The sequence below is a fragment of the Artibeus jamaicensis genome, unplaced genomic scaffold (assembly GCF_021234435.1).
Source record: "Artibeus jamaicensis isolate MK-2021 breed Jamaican fruit bat unplaced genomic scaffold, CSHL_Jam_final contig_477, whole genome shotgun sequence".
Classification (NCBI taxonomy): Eukaryota; Metazoa; Chordata; class Mammalia; order Chiroptera; family Phyllostomidae; genus Artibeus; species Artibeus jamaicensis.
Window position 1 is genome coordinate 6656278 of NW_026521854.1, and position 21531 is coordinate 6677808.

Consider the following 21531-nt stretch of genomic DNA (forward strand, 5'->3'; position numbering starts at 1 on the left):
TGGGGTGGTGTGGAGAACCTTACAGATACCCCAGACAGCAGTGGAGCCCCTTCCAATTGGTGGACAAGCTCTGTGCAAGGTGCCAAGTGAGCCCAACATCCCCAAGGCTATCTAGTTACTCTCATGGACTTAAGTGTCAGGAATGTGACTTATAAGCAGAGAAACCAGTGTCCATGTATAGCTCTGGGCACATGGAAGATGAGCTATGACCACACTTCATTCACGCTCCAGCAGAGGGCACCATGCTCCCAGGAACACTCAACTCAGACTGACCAGCAGAGGGTCCTTGGTGCAGAAAGAGCTCAGCTCAAAAGGTGAACATTAGGAGAGTCCACCCACCCCCAACCCCTAAGCCTCGTTTTTTCCTGAAAGTCAACACATCAAAAACAGAAACATTGGCTGTCAACAGAATTCTGTATGCGTACGAAGCCAAGACTCAGTCTCAGACCAGAATGTGCTTAGACCAAGAGCCTCCCCCGAGACAACACCCCACACCTGGGGACAGCCAGGGGAGCCAGGAGCTGTACACTTTAACCACATGCAGCTTCACCATGATTGGCAACTGTGTATATGACAGGAACACTAATACATCACTCATACATACGCAAAAACATTTGTAAATGAGAGGGAACAAAGAGCCAAAATAATGTAAAAACCTCAGCGGGATGTGCGAGTGGCACATGGCACTCAATCCCTCCATGAGCAGACCCTAGAGGGGGAGCATGCCCGAGGGACAGGCAGAGCTGAGTAGAGGCCCAGGCCCAAAGTGGCCCCAAATGACTGAGTGCCCTAATAAGCAAGACCATTTCACTTCTTTTGGTCTCAGCTTCCTCTTGTATGTGAATCAAAAAAGCAAGAATAAGTCCAAATGTAAGGGATAGGTCCTGCCCTAGATGAGAATTCCAAATTTGGTCAACATGCAGGTCTACTCACTTCCAACTTTTAAGAATCCTGAACACATCAGAGGCAGACACTTTAAAGAATCTGGCAGTAATCTCTGTAAGAGAAATCTTAGTGGCTCTATTTACACTAGAGACCCAAATGCTCACCCAATGAAAAGAGTTCTGATGAGTGCCTGGGACAGACACCAGAAACACCCCCAGGCCCTGAAAGCAGAGAAGGGAACCTTTCCCTACCCGCTGAAACAATCAGGTCACAGAGGGTGTCGAGCCCATCCTCTTGACCAATAACAAGTATACACAGGCCAGAGCAAACTCCTTATTATCAAGTGTTCAAGTCCCTGGTCTTGGAGTGGTCTCTGTGAAGCCAGCAGACACACTTGGAATGCAGAGGCCCTGGGACACCCCTGCTGTTGGTGCTCACCTGCAGGCATGTACTGGTAGGTCCTTTGTGTAATAGGTATCCTCTTCATCCTCTTCGAAGTTCAACTCGGCCAGCAACTGGCTGGTCTTGGCCACGCTGTCATCCACGGCCCCATTCTGCAGGATGCCCTCAGGTCCTCCAACCTACCACAGAATAGCAGCATCACCAGGCAAGCCTGTAGCTTTCAGGCCTCAAACAAGTGGCTTCTCCCCAAGTGAGCAGTCATGGCAACCATCCTGTGAAGCACTGGCCTTACTCCACTTTGAGACAGTTCAGTGTCTTCTGCTTTGACTTTTCACACTCTCCCCCTTCCCTATCAAACCTACCCACACCAAAACAGGGCACTGGTGGCCTCGGTCATCTGCCCTTACTCCTGAGCAGCCAGACCCAATGCTCCTGGAGCCACAACTACAACCAGGATGCAGAGGAAAATGTTTCATTATCACCGAGGGTCACGGGAGCAAGACGACTTTTTAGAAACAAGCTCAAATCCCCTCTAGGGACAGCTGCACAGTATCAAACCAGAGGACCTGGAATCCCACAAAGTGAATGGTCCTCCCAAAGCCCCCAGAAGTCATGGTTGTGAGCCCTAAAGATGCAAGAGAGCAGTTATCTCCTACAGACTTCTACTGCCAGCACCTTCTCCAGAAGGCAGCCCTTCTTGATTATGAATTAGAAACTGAGTGTTAGGATAACCTCCCAAATTCAGGCAATAATCTTACTGAATGTATTATCTTTTATTTTATAACAGCAAAAATACACAAACAGGTAACTTGAAGTAACTAAGCCATGAATTTCACAGGCACTTCTGCCGAGTTCACGAGTCCACTGAGGAGCACACAGACTCAGCTCCCCCAGGGGAACCACAATCCTAATGCCAAACCCCAGGAACTTCAGGTGGCAGTTCAGAGTCATGTCATCTCCTCCCAGGGGCCACAGCCCACACAAGGCTGGGTCAGACAATAGGAGCACTGTGTGGTAACAAAATGTGGGGAGCAGTGACGGGAGCCCCAGTGCAGACACCAGCCCTGACCCTTTGCAGAGCCTCTGACACCCAGAGCAGGGGCACCAAAACCCAGATCCAGCATGGCCCGAGTCAGCAGTGCCCACTGGGGCTTCCCCTATCCATACTTTGGCCAAGTCACCTGCAGAAGCCTAAGGATGGCAATTCTCAAGAGGGGCACTCCGGATATTTCAAAGGTACATTTGGGGAATCAGGAAGTCAGTGTCCTGTCTGTGATGGTTTCAGCCCAGATCAGAACCCCATTTCACAGTGTCAGCCACATTAATAAGCTTTTTTTCAGGAAGGCAACAACCACATTAGTTACATGAAGACTGTTGTTCTGTTTGGAAAAAAATCAAAATAAACTTTTAGATTTCTTTAAAAATTTTATTTATTTATCTTTAGAGGGGAAGGGAAGGAGAGAGGGAGAGAAGTATCAATGTATGGTTGCCTCTTGTGCATCCCCTGCTGGGAACTGGCCTGCAACCCAGGCATGTGTCCTGACTGGGAACTGAACCTCAGTTGTACGGTTCCCAGGCCCGCCGCACTGAGCTACACCAGCCAGGGCTCAACTTTTAGATTTTAATGAAAAGAAAACAGTGCTATAACATCTTTGTGAATTCTTTATCTCCTGTATTTTTAAAAGGATTATATTTATTTAATTTTAGAGAGGGAAGGGAGGGAGAAAGAGACAGAGAGAAACATCAATGTGTGGTTGCCTCTCACACCCCCACCCCCCCGCCACATACCACATACACACACTGGGGACCAGACCAGCAACTCAGGCATGTGTTCTGATTGGAAATCGAACCAGCGACCCTTTGGTTTGCAGGCTGGTGCTCAATCCACTGAGCAACACCACCAGGGCTCTTTATCTTTTTAAAATATTGTGGTAAAATACATATAACATAAAATGTAGCATCTTAGCCACTTTCAAGTGTACAGTTGAATACATTTAAATACATTCTGTGGTGTGTAACCATTCCCACCATCCAGCTCCAGAACTTTCCATCTTCCCAAACTCCATCCCCATTAAGCACTAACTCCTCACTGGCCGCCCCCTGGCACCCCCCACTCCATTTTCTGTCTCTATGAACTCCTCTAGGAACCTCATATAAATGGAGTCACACAGTATCTGACCTTTTGTGTTCTGCTTATTTCACTAAGCATAATGTCCTCAAGGTTCGTCCATGTTATAGCATGTGTCAGAATTTCCTTCCTATTTTTAAGGCTTAATAATAAGAGGAATAATATTCCTTTTTTAAAGGCTGAATACTCTACTGTAGAAACTTACCACATTTTGTTTATCTAGCCATGTGTCAGTGGACACTTGGGCAGCCTCTACCTTCGGGTTGTTGTGAATCACCCTGCTGTGCACACAGGCATACAAACACCTCTTAGCGACCCTGCTTTCATTTCTTTTGGATATTCACCCAGAAATAGAGTTGCTGGGTCACGTGGTCATTTTGTTTAGGTTTTTTGAGGGATCACCAGACCTATCCTCAGCAGCTATACCATTTTTACATTCCCATCACAATGTACAAGGGTTCCATTTCTCCACATCCTCAACAACATTTGCTATAATTCTTCTGTTAAAAATAAAAAAAGCCATCCTAATGGACATGAGGTGGTATCTCATTGTGGTTTTGATTTTCGTTTCTCTGATGGCTACCGATACTGAACATCTTTTCATCATGCACTTCTTGGCCACTTGTATACCCTCTTTGGAGACACGTCTATTCACAGCTGTTGCCCATTTTTAATTTGATTAAATTTTATTGGTTATCACTTCAAAGAGTCACCTCTCCATCTGACAATACTTGTCCTGATGTATGTAGTAGCGACACTGGTGTGAGGCTGCCAACAGGACCAGAACTACTGGCTCACAATGTCTCTTGGTGTGACTGTACCTAGACACACTTGTTTGGTTTTCTGAACATGTGTGGCCAGCTTATGGCACCTGATTTCAACTCATGGCAGCAAGGGGGATATAGATCTGTCCATATATATAAAACACACACATGTATACATGTATATATAATGCTGCAGGGAGGGGCTGAGAAGGTGGTCTAGAATGGGATCAGCCTGCAGGCTACCTTCTTGGGCTCAGAATGGTATTTACATTTTTAAATGACTGGACTAAATACCTAAAAAGAGCCTCAATTTTGCTCCTTGTCCCATAAATTATAGAGTATTTACTATCTAGCCCTTCAATAAAATGTTTACTTACTACTAGTCTAGAAAAACTTCTAAACTCTCTTACCGGGTTGCATAAGCTATTACATATAAAGATTTATTCTTGGTGCAATCTGAATCTTTACTTTCCTGAAACATCAAAATTAGTATGTGAAGTAAAAGGAAAGTACACACTACCTGTGTGGTCCTCATCCTTCCCACTCCTGCCTTCCACTTCACCTCCCTTTCACAAGGGTGGGGGGGTGAGGCACCTCAGGAGCACGTCAGGCGCTTTGACCAGATGTGCCATAACCACGCCTGACCACGTTGCTACAGCCATGTGGCAACCCTCTAAACTACACTAACCCCTTCGGGCTTGGCAAGGGACAGAAATCTAGGTTCACTTTCAGAACTCCAGGGAGACAACAGAATACACAGATCCAAGGTCAGGGGGACTTCCTGCACCCTCACAAAAGCTGGGGAGAAGTACAGGTCCCCTGAGGCCCAGGGGCCCTTCGGCTGTCTGGCTGGTGAGTATGACGTGGTCCCCCCTCACTCGTGTGCTGTGTGCACACACACTCCTAGCTCCCACTAAGCCCCACTCCTACCCAGCTATAATCTAGCCACAACACAAATTGGCCTTTATAGCTGGTTGTTAGTTTCTCCCTCTATTTTCTGGAAATTTTTAAGATAACATTAACTTCAAAAATACACTTGACCCTAGGAACTGTAATTAAACGAGTTAAAGCACTAGAGAGTACCTGGCACAGCAAAGGCCCACAGTCCATGTCAGGTGACACAATGGAAGGAATGCAGGGTGTCCCTGTCCTTAGCTGGCACAGGACTGAAGTCCTCCCAGGTCATCAACCCCTCATCTCCGGCCAGGTTCACTGGATCCTGCTGAGCTCAAGAGTGGCACTGCAACCCTACATCCACGGGCACCCTAAGCCTACCTCCAGGTACCACATCACTGGGAAAATCGTTCCCTCTCCTTCAGTGCTCTGAACACTCACTACCCGAAGTCCATCTATGAGCTGCTGAGCTGATCACAGCCTGCAGGAACTTTCTTCCCTAGAGAGTTCCATACTACCCACTACAGAACACAGACGGTGGTGCACATCAGAGCAGCAGGAAAAAAGGTCACTTCATTTCCAAAGAGGAAAGTATGTACATCCAAAAACTACCCCTCAGTGTGCTGGGAAGAACTTTTAGACCACAGCTTTTACTCCAAACTTCGTAAGCATCATACCACTCAATAGGAAACAGACCTTTCTGTCCCCCAGTCTCTGAGTAAGCTGGTGCCCCAAGGCCTTACCACTCACTGTCCCTTGGCCTCTGCAGACCTGGCTCCTGGTCCTTTAGGTCTGAGCCAACAGAGCAACTCCCAGGGAGACTTCCCCTGACCCCATCCGAAGCAACACAGTGAGGCCACTGTGCCTATCCTGCCCCCTGCTAGGACCCTGGCATCCAGAACTGAGCCCACACCCCATAAGGCCCTCATGGTGTTGGTTAAATAAATACATCTCATCCAAAACACAAAGGCTGTGAAGTGATTCATCATTTATTCCTTTATTCCCAAGGTTTAAATGTAAAAGAGTGGGAAATCGCCTTTCCCTCAGGGTGCCCGAGGCAGAGAGGAGCTGCAGGGCCTCTGGAGTAACAGAAAGTCCAGCCTCCCCTTACTTTTGAAAATGTTCCAAAATGAAATACCCACATACCTGACACCAGGATCCACCAGGCACCCAGACGTCATTATGCCTGATCTCTCCTCCTCACTCTGCACATATACTTTTATTTTCCTGATCAAATTTAGAGTCATTTTTTGTTTTACTGCGCTTTGCAAATATCACATTTCTTCTTTTAACAAATTGAAGGCACCCCCCCAGTAGCAAAATGATTACAAGTCACTGAAGGCTCCAATGACGGTTGGTGGTTAGCATTATATAGCGATAAAGTACTTTTATTTATTTTTACTTTTATTAGGTATTTATTTTGTGCTGAATTTACTCCTGGGCCATACATAAGCTTTTGATTCTTCAGCTTCTTCTAGGATGTCTTTTTCTTCTGTGCAACTTCCTCCTGTTTTGGGAACAATCTGCTCCTTCTCGGTGAGGATCATCTCAACGTGGCAGGGAGCGCTCACGTAGGGGTTGATCCTCCCCTGAGCTCTGCAGGTTCTGCGCCGCATCTTGGGAGCTTTGTTCGTCTGGATGTGCTCAATGACCAGAGAATCCACATCTAAACCCTTAAGTTCAGCATTACTCTCTGCATTTTTAAGCATGTGCAGCAAAAACTCAGCATTCTTTTTGGGCCACCGAGCCTGTGTCCAGTCCCACTGTTTGGCCTGGGCACACCTACCCACTCCACCATTCTATTGGGGGAATGGAACACATTGCTTCTTTAAAGTGACATCTTTCAGATATTTGGTGGCTTTTCGAATATGCATACCCTTGATGGCCTGGGCAGTTTCACGAGTGTTCTTAAAATGAACACAAAGACTTGAACCTCCTGATTTGCATGATTTTGTGGGGTTCTTTGGATCAAGTGAATAGTGAATCATCTTCAGAGGTCACCTCTGGTCACTTTTGGGAAGAGCAGCAATAAAGTATTTTTAAATTAAGGCATGTGCACTGTTTCTTTAGACATAATGCTACTGTACACTTAATATAGACTACAGTATATTATACACATAATTTTATACAGACCAGGAAACAAAAACATTGGCATGGCTGACTTCAATGCAGTGGTCTGGAATCACACCATCTCCAAGGTGTGCCTGTACAGGCATCACGCTCAAGACAACACTGACACAATACTGCTATCCAATACACACAGGCGCATTTTTCCAGTGTCCTAATGTCCTTTATGGTTGTTTAAATTCAAGATCTGGTGAGCAAACACACATCATCAGTGATGTCTCTTAGCCTCCTCTAACCTATTAGTTTTAACCACATGACATCAAGAGTTGAACATTTTAGATTTACAAAGGTATGGTCCCACCCAACAGAGAGTTGGGTTCTAGATTAACCACATGACATCAAGAGTTGAACATTTTAGATTTACAAAGGTATGGTCCCACCCAACAGAGAGTTGGGTTCTAGATAAAAGGTACCTGTCCTCCTCCCCCTTACAGTGGACCCTTGGTCTGGTCAATAGGCTGAGTCCACCCTGCAGTTCATGTCCATACTCTATGGATCCTGCACATGTTCCCAACCACTTTGGGCTGCCCCTGCCTGCCCAGCTCTCAAAGGAGCCTGAGACTGAGGGGAAACCCACTGACCACCTGCAGAAAGAAGCAGCCAAGGTATGTCCAGAAGGCGGGACACCTCACAGGACAATGACCCAACTGGAACCCAGTTTAGTGGCATAAGTAGAAGGGGAAAGAGCTTCCCTGGAGAGCAGACAAGTAGACATGACAGTCACATTAACGCTGGACCTCGAAGAGGTCCTGACCAAGCAAATGCAACACTTTCTAACTAACGTAGAATTTGACTGGGGAGAAAGGAAGCCCTATGTATTAGATGGTCCCCAAATACTGTTGGCCCTATGCACTTGACAACAGCAATACAGCGATGAAGGAAAGATGCCTTTTTATGTTTCTAGAAATGCAGATTAAATACTGTAGGTCAATGGTTTGATATGGCTAATTCTTATGGAACAACCTCAGAAGGAAGGCGAAGTGACACTTTAGAACAGTGAAGAAAAAAAAGGGGAGAGAAAAATCTTCACAATTGTCAAAACAAGGCAATGGATGACAGGGTTTTACTCTCAGTACTCACACATGAGAGAATCTATAGTAAACATTTTTACATGATACAGGTGGCCACCTGGAACCTGCAGAAGCTCTAGCAAATGCTTCTCACCTGAGGTGAGGAAGGCCACCTCTCCAGGCTGTCATCCCTTGCAGCTGAGCTCTGCAAGGAGTTGAAGTAGACAGGCAGGTGCCATCTTCAGTGGTGACAAAGGGCTCACAGAGCTCAGCAGGCAGCCTACATCTGCTCTGTCTAGAAGCCTCCTGGCAACAGTCCACAGGGATCCTGAGAGGCCTGGCTCAGTCATCCAGCTTGCAAGCTGCTACTGGACCAACACATATAAAAAGGAACAGGACCCTCTGTCAGCCACAGCTCCACTCCGCCTCCCATGTTTATCACGGGAAGCAGCATTTTGCTTTCAAGGAAAGCACTTCCAGCAACAAGAGTTCACAGACCCCCCTGAGACCTAGAGACTCGGCTGGACTCACCTCCCCCTTCTGCACCTTCCAAGGCCACATGCTCTGGGACCCACTGAACACAGCTGGGCATCATGGCTCTGTTCTGCAGGGTTGCCCAGCACCACAACAAGAGCGATCTGCCACGGCAATCACCACAGCTGCCAAGAATCTGATCCCGTCAGCCTTCATACTGGTCACTCTGCTGAGGCCACTCCCTTTCCAGTAAGGACCTTTAAGGACCCCTCTCAGGCCTCAAAGGGTATGGTGAAGAGCAATGCCCCCATTCACACCTCCAACGCAAGGGAAGCCCTGCCTCAGCCCCCAAGAATCCGGGCCCTGATGAAAACCACAGACAGGGCCCTTGCTGGTATGGCTCAGTTGGTTAGAGCATGGTCTCATGACTAAAAGGTTGTGGGTTTCATTCCCAGTCAGGGCACACACACTTGGGTTGTCTGTTCAATCCCTGGTCCAGGGTTGTGCCAGAAGCAATCAATTAACATTTCTGTCTCTCCCTTCCTCTTCCTCTTCCTCTAAAAGCAACTGGGGATGGCAGAAACTAATGCCTGCTCCAGACATTAACTCCCTGTGAGGACTTGGGAGCAATGGGGCGTCCAGTGCAGGATAAGCAGCTGCCCTGGAGAAGGAGTGACTACTGTGGCAGCCTGGTACCATGGTAATTTATATATTCACTTGAATGCACGCAGGCACACATCCAACCACAGCACCCTCTGTCTGAACTCTTCTGACCTATACCACACTCTACTGGGTCTCCAGCCATGTGAAGAGCCCTTCCTCTCAAGTAAAGTCAGGGAGCCCCTCGGCAGCTCCATGAAGCTTCAGACCCAGCCCAAACCCCTTGGCATGGCATATTAGACCTTGCCCACACCCACTCTTCCTCCAAGCCCCATGCAGCACCCCGTGCCCCCCCCCCCACAGTGGGCACACATTCCTGAACCACTACAAAGTCTCTCCCTTTGCAGGGCAGACCACTCCCTCTTCTGGGCCCTCACCGTCCCTAAGGCCAACAGCAGTCTAGGCAGCATCTGTCATTTCTAACAAAGCAGTTACAGTTGGCAAAAGACTCACTGCTTGTGTATGAAGAGGGCAGAACACTGCTGAGAGCGCAGAAGTCAACGACCAGGCTGAATAGGCTAGCCTTCATTTCTGTACCCTACATAGAGGGGACAGGAGTAAACTGTGGGCTCCTGAGGGCCCACTCCTGAGGGCTCCCAGGCTTCACCTCCTGCCTCTGAACCGAAGTTCAGGTTCAGGGTCCAGCACATGGCAGCACATCTTCTCAATGTATGACCAGGAGTGGCAGGGCACGGGTCACCTAATCTCCCCATGTTACAGCTGTTGACCAAAGACTACAAAGATTAGCAAGAGCAAAATTGGAAGAGAAATCAAAGGCAGCAAGTGACTAGGGTGATGGTCAGACAGCCCTGCAAAGTTACTAGAAAACATTGACTTGAACACTTACAAATGAGAGGGCTCCACAGAATGTGATCATATCTCAACGAAGCTACTGGAAAGATGTCTCTTTCTGATATGTGGGAGCTGAACTGAGAGACTTTAGTTTTTATTTAGTTTATATTGGTTTGCACTGGCATTAATTTTTCCCCTTATGTTCCTAAATCTGGGTAAAGAAACAGACAAGTTGAGTAAGAAGTTATTTCACTTATTCACCATTAACTGACACAAAACCTCCCTTTGGTCCAATTGCTGGTCGAGCCCTCACCATTTGGAAACAAACCTGGGAAATCCAACAAAGGAAAAATGACAGATGAACACTTGTCAGAGCTCCCCTGCAAGGTTACCAGTGTCTTATCTCTGACTTTCTCAAGGCACACTTATATCATAGCTGAACTGCACAGGCACAAAACCAGATGAAAAAGGCCCCCCTCCAATTTTAAACTCATCATTTTTAGGGACCTCTGGACTGTACCAAACTTACTCCTCCTCATTATAAGCTATGGGCCAGTTATCAGAAGAGGATGTTTCCCTGATGGTCAGCATTCCATGAATGCTGGGGCAGCAGGAGTATGGTTTTGAAGACTAGGTAACAACTCTATCTAAATATCTCCCCATTTGAAAAGGAAAAAGCGGCCCAAGTCTGGGTACTCAGGACTATACCTGAAGAAGAGCCTTTGTGTATCCAGACACCTGTTTAAAGCCACTGGATTGTTTCTGCTCTGGGGCTCTCATGAACAAAGCTGCTGTAACACTCTGAGCGGCCCCACATTTGGGTGACTGCCTTGTTTCTCTGCTGGACTAAGAGCTGTGGGTTCCCAGTGGTATTTCCAGCTTAAAAAAAAAAAAAAAAAACCAGAGCCACACAAATGAGTGGACAGTGGTATCTCCATGTGGTTTTTACCTTACATTGAGATACAACTGACATAATATATGACGTTTAAAGTGTGTAATTTTATACACTTTACACACGTCAATGTATGTAAACACTCACAATCAGACAATGAACAGACTCACCACCCCCAAATCCCCTGGTGCCCTTTGTCATCCCTCCCTCCTTTCCTTCCTCCCCTCTCCCCAACCACAGACCTGCTTTCTACTACTCAAAGTAAGCCAGCACTTTTGGAGCTTTATGTGAACAGAATCGTAAAGTACATACAGATGGTTCCTGACATAATTTTTCTGTGAGAAAGCAATGCACATTCAGCACAAACTTTTGATCTTTTCCTGGGCTAGTGATATGTGGTATGATACTCACTTGTAAGGCAGGATGGCAACAGTGAGATGATTTTCCTAATTATAGGCTAACGTAAGTGTTCTGAGCCCTAAGGTAGGCAAGACTAAGCTATGCCATTCAGAAGTTTATGTGTATTAAGTGCACTTTTCAATCATATTTTCAGCTTACCATAGGTTTATCTGGATGCGACCCCATTGCAAGTCGAGGAGCAGCTTTTCTTTTTTCAAGTGCTTCTTTCACTCAGTGTAATTACTGGGACATGCAGCCACACTGTTGCATGTATCAACTGTTTACTCTTTTCTTTTTTTTTTAGTTGGGTAGTATTCCTAACTCTTAGATTTTCACCCTAATTCCAATCTTTGGAGGAAACACAATTGTAGCAACAGCCAAGAAGAAATATTCCCACTATACAGACCAGAAGGGTTCCAACACCGACTATTAGGCAAAGGACTTCTGAAATAACTGTTCCCAGTCCTTTGGGGGTGGATGAAAACCCAGGAAAGGGCCAGCTGCTCAAATGAAAACTGTCTAAGGATAGTTGGCAAGACTATGTCATCACTCTTTCACCCCAGGATCTCCAGGGATTTGATAAATATCAGTTTCATTTCATAAACAAGAAAATGAGTGTTACCTGAACCAATTCAAGAACTCTCAGCAGGACTCACTCCTATCTGTCATTCTCCCACATGACAGGACAGATCTGTCATCTGTCCTGGCCAGGACAGATGTTCTGCCTCTAAACAAACTTTAAGGTAAAAACCAACTGTGCAGAACTAGCAGTTGGGATATCAAAAGTGGCTGCACACTAAAAAACAACCGGGCAGCTCCTGAAAGAGTTATGCAGTTACCACACGACCAGCAATTTCACTGAAGACATATATCCACGAAGAACTTTACACACCAATGTTCACAGCAGCACTGTTCATAACAGGTAAAAGTGGAAACAACCCAAATGTCCACCAGCAGATGTGTGGGTAAACAAACTGTGGTCTGTCCACACATAAGTGGCTGCACAGCATTTACACTTTACGACCACTCATCCACTAAGATCAAATCAAAAAGCATTCAGAATGGAAGGTTTTCTCAGTCTCTCTGGAAGCCCCATCATATAGCTGGTTACACAGACAGCTCCTCAGGACAAACAACAACAGTCTTCTCAAATACTGCAGGCAGCCAATGCCACCAAGTGGCAGAGAAGATAACCAACTTTTTTCCACTTTCTGAGTCAATTCAGACTTTCCTGCCCCCAAATTCAGGGCCTCCTCTTGTGACACCAAGGATATTACTCCCCTCTCGCATACACAAAATCAAAAGTTAGGCTACAACCCTGCCTGGTGTGGCTCAGTGGGTTGGATGACATCCCACAAACAGAAGGGTCACTAGTTCGATTCTCAGCCACAGCACATGCCTGGGTTGCAGAGATGCACAAAAGGCAACCCACCCACGTTTCTGTCTCTTTCCCCCTCCCTCCCTCCCCCACTCTCTAAAAATAAATAAAATCTTTTAAAAAAAGGCTACAAGTGGGTAGGTCATCAAGGTTAACTAAAATTAAGAAAGGAGAGTTCCTTTTGATATCATCAGAACTCACGTGAGCTCAACTGCAATGTTTACCTCCTGTGGAGAGTTTTAATGCTTCTAGTTTGTATAGCTCAGTGTTCAGGTGCAGGGAAATAAATCGATTATTTCAACTGAAGGGGACATACGTTCAATTAACTGAAAACACAAGGAACAAAACTAGAACCAGAGCTGCCCCAGGTTTGCTATTTTGTGTTAGCTATTTAAAAAGATCTGTAATAAAACTTACCTTTCACAACCCTGGGCTGCCACAGATCATGGCACACTGCTCAACCAAGAGATCTTTATCTTTGGTCTTCCAGACACGCTGAGCACAAGTGAGAGACAGCACTCTCAGGTCCACTCATACATTAGTCCAGATTTTATATGTTTAAAAGTAACAAAACCAAAACTGCTTTGCCCCATTTTATAGATGTGGAAACACAGATGTCTAGAGTCTGAGACTAGAGATGTGACCACACACCTTCCACAGCTCATTCTTCTCTCCAAGCAAACTCTCCCCTCTCACCTCTCTCCATCCACCACATGTAAACAAAACCAAAAAACACACATTCTTGCACACCTGTTCTCCCTGCAGTCCTACCCAACAGGCTTCTATTTTAAGGAATCTGGGGTTAGAATGAGTCAAACATATTCTGCTTCTATTAAGGGCTAAAAGAAAGTCCAAGTGGGTGGTCTACCCACAGGAGTGACTCAACCAACTAGACTCCCAACCAAAATGCAAGCCCCCCCCCTCCCCAGAAAGGGTTGTGTGATCTCACTCTGGCTGACTGTTAGGGTAGCTTCCCCCACCCTGGCACTGGGTCCTCATGCCATGGGACACCTGTGACAAGGTGAGCCTTGTACCTCCTCCCTGGCTTAGAATTCAGGAAAATAAACCTGGGGGAGGTACCAGGCAGAGGGAAAGCTGATGAATGGAATCTGAGACACAGAAGATGATGGCCACATTCCCCAGGACTCTAGCCAGTCCATTTCCTCCCCACTGAAGCCGGGACTCAGGTCCAGGAAGTATATGTCTAATACTTCTCATAACCCAAACCCGAATTTAAAATACCCCAGTAGCTTTCAGTATGTTCACATCATTAAAAACAAAAGTTTCCGATGTGGCAGAATCATTTATGTAAAACCACTATCACTGCCCACTGGAGGAACAAACTCAAACCCAACTTTTCCAAGGCAGGGCTGTGGAGTTATGTAACACTTCGGTTTCAGCAACAGGCAATGCAAGAAAGAAAAACAAAATGCAACCTGCCTCTAAAATAGTACTAGTAGCCAGCGAGTATGAAGTTCTCCACTGGAGGCAAAAATTCCATTTCTGCTTCACGAGCTTCCTCCATCCTTCCCAAGCCAGAGTCCCTGGGCCTGGGGAAATCTTACCCCGACGCTCAGTGGGTGTGAATGGAGGTTGCCCAGGTGGCTGCCCCCACAGGTGGGAGGAGTGGGGCAGGACTCCGGTTCAGCCGGAAGGAGGATCCGGGTAGATCTTCCCGCATCCAGATGAGGGGCACTTGGGGACAGGTCACCCCGACAAGGGAGGAGACGGGCCTAGGGCAGGTCACTTCGGACGGACCCGAAGGGGACTTCGGGCAAGTCACCTAAGACCTGGCCTTAACTAGTTCCGGACCCAGCCTTAGAGGTACTCAAGGCAGATCACGAGAGACGAATAGAGTGAGACCCAGAGCAGGTCTACCTGCGCCCAGTAGGAGTATGGGAACCAGGACAGGTTACTCTGAATCTGACCAGTAGGGGGTCCCAAGATAGGTTACTCCGAACCTGACTGGAGTGAGGGACCCGGAACAGGTTACTCCGGGGTTGGCCGGGCAGGTTAACCGGCCAGAGGGGGGAGCGGGATCAGGTCCCTGGGCGCTGAGGCCCGGCCCGTCTTCCGGCGCCGCCATGTGCCGCTCACCTGGGCGTCGAGCTGTCCGGCCGCAGCGCCCGCACCCGAGCCGACAGGGACCCCTGGGCCGCCACCTCCGGGGCCACCGGGGCCTCCGGGAGGAGTCTGTGTCTGGCTGGGTAGAGTGAAGTCGGTGAACTCGAACTCCGAGCCCTGCGTGTCGGCGCCGAGAAGCTCGGCCTCCTCAGTGTCCAGGAAGGTGAGCGTCTGCGAGCTGGGCCCATACGCCTCCACGCTCATGGTGCCGCCGCGCAGGGCCCGCTGGCCGTCTCCGCGTCGCACTCGAGCCCGCCGCCGCGCTGAGGCCTAGGCCGCCGGCCTCCGGCCGCAGCCGTCGTCTCGTTTGCGCCCCTGGATTGGACTGAAACGCCCACAGAGGCGCTAGCTGGGCCGCGAGCCTCGTGCTGAGCCGCCGCAGCCGCCACCTGTGAGACCCTCAGCGTCGCCGCTCCCCTCGGAGCCGCCAGCCGCTAGCTACCCCCAGCGGAACCGCCGCCGCTGCCGCCAACGTGCGCGCGCGCGTCTCACGCCGGCGTGCGCGCGCGTCTCACGCCAGCGCAAACGCGCGCGCTCCTCGCCGAGGCCTCTGGACCAGCCTGGCCGACCCAGGCCGAGGGAGGTGGCAGAGGCGGGGCTTCTAGCTGCCTTGGCCCCAGCTGCACGAACACGTGGCCCGGTCCCAGCTTCTGCTTCGTGGTTCCTGGGCTGCAGGCGATGCGAGCGTGGTGGTAAATGTTGTCCCTTGGATTAATTGAGCACAAACTGAATGCTCTACATAGGTGGAGGAACACTGTGATGAGCATATGTTCGTGATACAGTCTTTGCTCTTAAGTCAGCCAGGCAACTGCTCAGCTAGCTGCCTGCTGAGCAGCCTGTCACCAAGGAATAGGGAGGAGTCACACACAGGAACTATGCTATTCACTGAGCTTTTATTGAATGCAGATTCACTCAAAGTAGAACATCAATGTGCATTAATATCCTACTCACACTCTAACAATCTAACAGAAATATAACATACACACACAGCAATTAATGGGGAATAACGAACCCAAGTCCCAGAGTCTCAGCTGCAGGTCCAGGAGACAGCACGGTGGCCGAGGAAGTTCTCAGGGTCTTGTAAGGAAGCATCTCCGGAGCCAGATGGGCAGCAGGGCAGACCAAGTCCCCAGTCCAACAGGGCAGAGCCTCTGGCAGCTGATGCCAAGGGAGATCAGCGTGGCCCGGAGCAGCACTTTGGTGTGTGGAGCTCGGCTGCCTCAGCAGTGGTCTGGAACCTGCCTCAGTCGTACCTTGAAAATTGTGTACTCTGCCCTTCTGGATCTTTTCAATAAGTATCTTGGAACCCCTGCTGCCAAGTGTGGAATTTGCCCAGGAGCCTATGGATGGTACATGGCTGTTCTGCTTGACACTTCTGCTGGTAAGTGTGTAATTTCCCCAGAAGCCTATCTATGGGTGGTCCCACCCTGCAGACATGGCTAGTCTGCAAATATCTTAGGTGTGTCTCCTTGCCAGACATATCTGCTCTAACTTAGGTATTTTCCCTCTTGATCTAAAGTGTCATGACTGACTGACAGTCATTTTGGTTGATATAAGTGACTCTACTTTGTTTTATGTACTTTATGCTATCTTGATCAGACTAATGCTATTTTATTGGTTCTGCTCTCCACAAACACCCAGCTGAGGAGGTGTGGCAGGAACAGTGTACTCCCATCTCTTGGAAATGCCCCTTGGGCTTCAGTTTCTGCATCTGTAAACTGGGGGTGCCTGCATATAGTAAGTGCTCAGTGTGCTTCTGTTGAATAAACATATGAGGACATCCTTTAGCACAGATTCTGGTGCGTGGAAATGGTGTCTGCTGCTTTGGACAATAATATTCAGAGACATGTATAGCAACCACTATACATGCGATTGCGACCACTTGCTCTGGGGTGAAATCCATACCTGGTCGTCTATCAGCTGTGTGACTCTGTGCAAGTGACTTCATCTGTCTGAGCCTCAGTTTTCCTGGAAGAAGGAAATAATCAACAGTAAGATGGAATAAAGAATAAATGAGCTACTAGTCACTCCCTTGGCATTTATAAAGTTCCACGTGGACAGGGGTTGGCTTTGTTAATCACAGGGTCTTCCCCGTGCAGAGAATAATAACCACACACAGTAGGTGCTCAGAAAAAATGTTGTCCAAGTTCAACAACTGGTTTAGAAGCTTTAATCTCCTTAAATTCTGAGGCTCGGCTTCCTTTTTTGTAGAGTGTCCTGGAGAAGCCCCCAGGTTCCAATGACATGGTAGCCAGAACTGTTACTTCACCCTCCTTTCCCTGTCACCCCCAAACCTTCCTCTCCCTTCCTCTGATGGAGCCCTCTTCATAGGCTGCATTCATCGTAACCGTGATTAAATTATTAGCAGTGTGATAATTTGTCTAATGGGCACCATTTTCTGTAGAGGATGCTGTGGGTGCCCCACCCAAAATCTTTTTACTGGCTGGTGTACTCCTATGCCAGCTGCTCCAAGTATTGCCTGCTAACAGCTCACAGCCATCCCTTGTGAATTGCCCTTGATCTGACTGCCTCATCAGGGAGGGTCTGCCCGCACCCCTTGAAAACGCACATATACACATACCCTAGGGAAGCCCACACTGAATGATATGGGGCCCACAAGGCAGGGCCGTTTGCATCCAAATGGGACCACTCTGGTGGTTTCAAGATCTAGAGCTACCCTCTCACCCAGGCCAGACTGAGGCTTAACTCTAACCGAACCCACTTCCTTGCCTGATCCTTCCCTAACTTGCCTTTTGTCCCTTATTCCCTCATACATTTCTCCCAAACTCATATGACCCTGAATCTCATCTCAGGCTTTACTTCTAGAGAACCATTTCGAGCCAAGGTAAAGCCAGCTCTTTGAGGGCAGGAACTGCGTCAGTCTTGTGTGCTGTTGTAGGCCCAAGGCCTGGCATGACAGGAGCACACAGTGCTCAACAAGTATTTTACAGGACAACTCACGAACCTTTGTCACTGCTGGGAGAGAACAAGAAAGAGTCCTACTACCCATGTTTATAGGTTGAAGGGACTACTAAAAGGATCATCACCTTCTGTCAAAATCTTCTGTTTCCAGTCAACTCCTCCCAGAAATGGTTACCATGACCAAGACTGACACTATTATGTGCTGGATGGGAGGTAAACAAAAGTCTTGTCCACGCTGCTGGATATGCAAACCGGTGCAGCCACTTGGAGAGGCAGTTTGGCAGTTTCTTCAAAACTTAAACATGTCCTGGGCTGCTTTTTGCTTTTGCTCAGGCCCATGCCCTGGCAGGATGGGCAAATGTCACAGTCTTATACCGTCAGGAAGCTCTGGAGCCACCGACAAGATCAGAAATGGCATGATAAGCAGTACAAGAAAGCCTATTTGGGCACAGCCCTGAAGGCCAACCCTTTTGGAGACGCTTTTCATACAACAGGAATAGTGCTGGAAAAAGTGGGTGTCAAAGCCAAGCAGCTGAATTCTGCCGTGAGGAAGTATGTCAGTGACCAGCTGATCAAGAACAGCGAAAAAAATCACAACCTTTGTACTCAGTGATGGTTGTTTGAATTTCATTGAGGAAAATGATGAAGTTCTGGTTGCTGGATTCGGTCACAAAGGTCATGCTGTTGGTGACATTCCTGGAGTTCCCTTTAAGGTTGTCAAAGTAGCAAAGTCTCTCTTTTGGCTTTATAGAAAGGCAAGAAGAGAAGACCAAGATCATAAGTTCTGATGGTGAAAACGCAGTAGTAATAAATTTTCATATACCTAAGAAAAGGAAAGTTAAACTGGGACCCACCATGGGAGCCAGCCTTTCTCCCTTTTGGTATTTACCAGAGAGAAAGCAGACCTTGTGTACAAATGCTCACAGCAGCTTTATTTTCAATTGTCCCAAACTGGAAATAACCAGAATGTCCATCATCAGGAGAATGGATGAACACACAACAACGTACTTCTCATTGATAGAAAGGGATGAACTACTGACACTCGAAACAACACAGAGGTAGCTCCAAGGCATCATGATGAGTGAAAGAACCCAGACCCAAAAGGCTACATACTGTAAAATTCCATTTATAAGCTATCCTATTGCTCACTTCAGCAGCACATATACTATAAGCTGTTTTAAATAGGGAGAACTAATAAGTGTAAACAGACAGAAAACAGGTCAGAGGTTGTCTGGGGAGGGGCAGGAAGGAGGGATGACAAAGGCAGGAGGGAACCCATTTGGGGTGATAGCTGTGTTCACCATCTTGATAAAGGTGACGGTTTCACAGGTGTAAATGTATGTCAAACTCATTGGATTGTACATATTAAACTGCAGTCTATGTGCAGTTTTTGGTATGTCAATCATAACTCAGTAGCACTGTTTTACAAAGTAATGTCCATGGCAGTTAGTATTATATGAAAAATGTAAGAAAAATACAGAGTGGGGCAAAAGTAGATTTACAGTTGTTCGTATGGAAAAATAACACAATAATTAATAAGTAATGGTACAAGCATAAATTCTGTTTTTTGTACTCACAACTGTAAACCTACTTTCTCTCCACTCTGAATAACAAAGGCATTAAAAGCTGTGACTCACAGATCCTTACACACCCATGTGCACAGCAGCACTAGTGACAGTAGCCAGAAGGTGGAAACAAGCCAAATGTCCATCAGCTGATGAATGAATTAAAAAATGGCCTGGCCACACAATGAAATGTTATTCAGTCATGAAAAGGAGTGAAGCAGTGATACAGGCTACATACAACATGTATGAACCTTGAAAACATCATACTAAGTAAAAGAAGCCAGACACTAAAAACCACAGAGTATATTATTCCATTTATATAAAATATCCAGAAGAGACAAATCCATAGCAACAGAAAGCAGATTAGATGTTGCCAGGGGTTGGGTGGGGGGAGGTGCTTAATGGATGCTGTTTAGGGCAATGAGAAGTTTTGGAGGTAGATAATGGTGATAATTGCACAAAACTTTGTGAATGTACTTAATGCCACTACATTTCACAGTTAAAATGGCAAGTTGTGTTATATTTTACCAAAATAAAAGTTTAAAAAAGAAAATTCAAAGAAAAAGAAAAATATAACACATGGCTGTGTTCTAACCATGTAGACAGGCCATTGCTGAATTTGGGTTAACTAGAGTAGGTCTGGATTCACATCCTCACCCAGCTATTGGTTCACTGTGTGACCTCTCTCAAATGTCTTGGCCTCTCTGTGCCTCACTGTAAAAAGGGATTCTGGTGGTTCCAACAACCCAAAGTGTGTTCTGTAAGAGCTTAGGGCAGCACCTGGCTGCCAGCCCTCAAATGTCAGCTCTTGGCAAATTATCAGTCTTTTTTGCTTTGTCTACATTTTAATAATTCATTACTGAAATAAAAAAAAAATAGCTAAACTAAAACATTTCAGACCACACAAAGTCCTCTCAGGCCTCTACTTCAGGTGTGTTTCTCTCAGCCCATGTAAATCTCAACCAATCCTAGGCCCATCCAACTTAGTGACTTAAGCCAGCTTGAATTCACAACTGTGCCCAAGGGCCAGCCCATCCTCTCCTCGAGTTCCATGCCAGCTTCCAAGTCCAGGAAAGTGGAATTCTTCTTCTGTAGCAAGAGAGATCCCTTGAGGGTGAGCAGTCTGTGGCTACCACAGGGACATTCTAGGACTTTAGGAAAAGGACATTTAGGATCCTGCAGCTGCTTCCCCCCATCCAGCCACCAGCCTCTTTGGAACTCTCTATAAGGCTCCCAGCTCCCACAGATGTGGCCCTGGGGACCACACCCTTGTTGAGAGGTGGCTGGCCCTGCCAGACTGTGGACTGGACCCTGTCTGGGGCCTTCCCAGGAATAGTGGGCACTTGTGGGTTTCTGTGGGCCCCCCTCTGCAGCCCCATTCTTGCTTCAAAGGAGCCCCTTGTGGGGCATGGATGTGTGGCCAAGGCCCCAGCAATGCTGGTGGGAAAAGAAAAATACAGTAGGCATGTATGTATGTTTTATTGCCTCCTCTGCTCTCTGAACAGTCTCTTTGAAGGTGATGGTGGGTTCACAGCAGGCCTTGGGTGGGTGGGGGACAGCAGGCAGCCACCTTGATTCTAATTCAATCACGGGTTGCTGGGTTGCTTTTTGGGAGGATGTGCTGAGGTGTCTGGAGAGATGGGTTTTGGCCTGGCCTCAGAGCTCTGGCTCCCACAGAGACTCAAAGCTGCCATTGAGGGTGGTGGGGCCATCCAGGGTTTCCCGGAGGAAGACAGCCCCCCGGGGACCCCCTTATTCCCGCACCAGGCTGCATGCTGGCATACATTTTGAGTGGAATTTTACTGTGGCTATTTTAGAAGGTGTTGGGGTAGGAAACTAACTAGCACCTCCCTGTGGGTCCAACCCCACGTCACTGTGTCCAACTGCAGACAGTGGTGCAACTTCTTCCAGGAGGAAGGTGGACAATGACAAAGTCATCAGGACTCAGTAACTGGTCCAGTGTGTTAGAAGGTGATAAGGTGTGGCTCAGTGGGTTGGACATGGTCCTGCAAAGCAAAAGGTTGCAGGTTCGATTCCTGGTCAGGGCACATGCCTGGGCTGCGAGCCAGGTTCCCAGTTGGGGGTGTGCGAGAGGTAACCGATAGTTGTTTCTCC

The 21531-nt window shown here is 47.6% G+C and overlaps 1 protein-coding gene and 2 pseudogenes across 2 annotated transcripts in view; 1 reads left to right on the top strand and 2 right to left on the bottom strand.

Annotated features, from left to right (window-relative positions):
• UPF1 (UPF1 RNA helicase and ATPase) overlaps nucleotides 1–15350 on the bottom strand; it is a 35035-nt gene extending 19685 nt beyond the window's left edge. The window contains exons 1-2 of one of the 2 annotated variants that reach the window (XM_037142099.2): nucleotides 14903–15350; nucleotides 1324–1466 (exon numbers count right to left, since the gene is read on the bottom strand). In XM_037142099.2, the coding sequence (XP_036997994.1) occupies nucleotides 1324–1466; nucleotides 14903–15133 (374 nt within the window). In that variant the 5' untranslated portion in view covers nucleotides 15134–15350. The remainder of the gene's footprint in view (nucleotides 1–1323; nucleotides 1467–14902) is intronic. The other variant, XM_037142100.2, reaches the window with a different exon arrangement.
• Nucleotides 1476–9578, bottom strand: LOC119046854 (60S ribosomal protein L17-like; annotated as a pseudogene).
• Nucleotides 15351–18201: 2851 nt separating the features above from the next.
• Nucleotides 18202–19086, top strand: LOC119046873 (40S ribosomal protein S23-like; annotated as a pseudogene).
• The last annotated feature ends 2445 nt before the right edge of the window (nucleotides 19087–21531 follow it).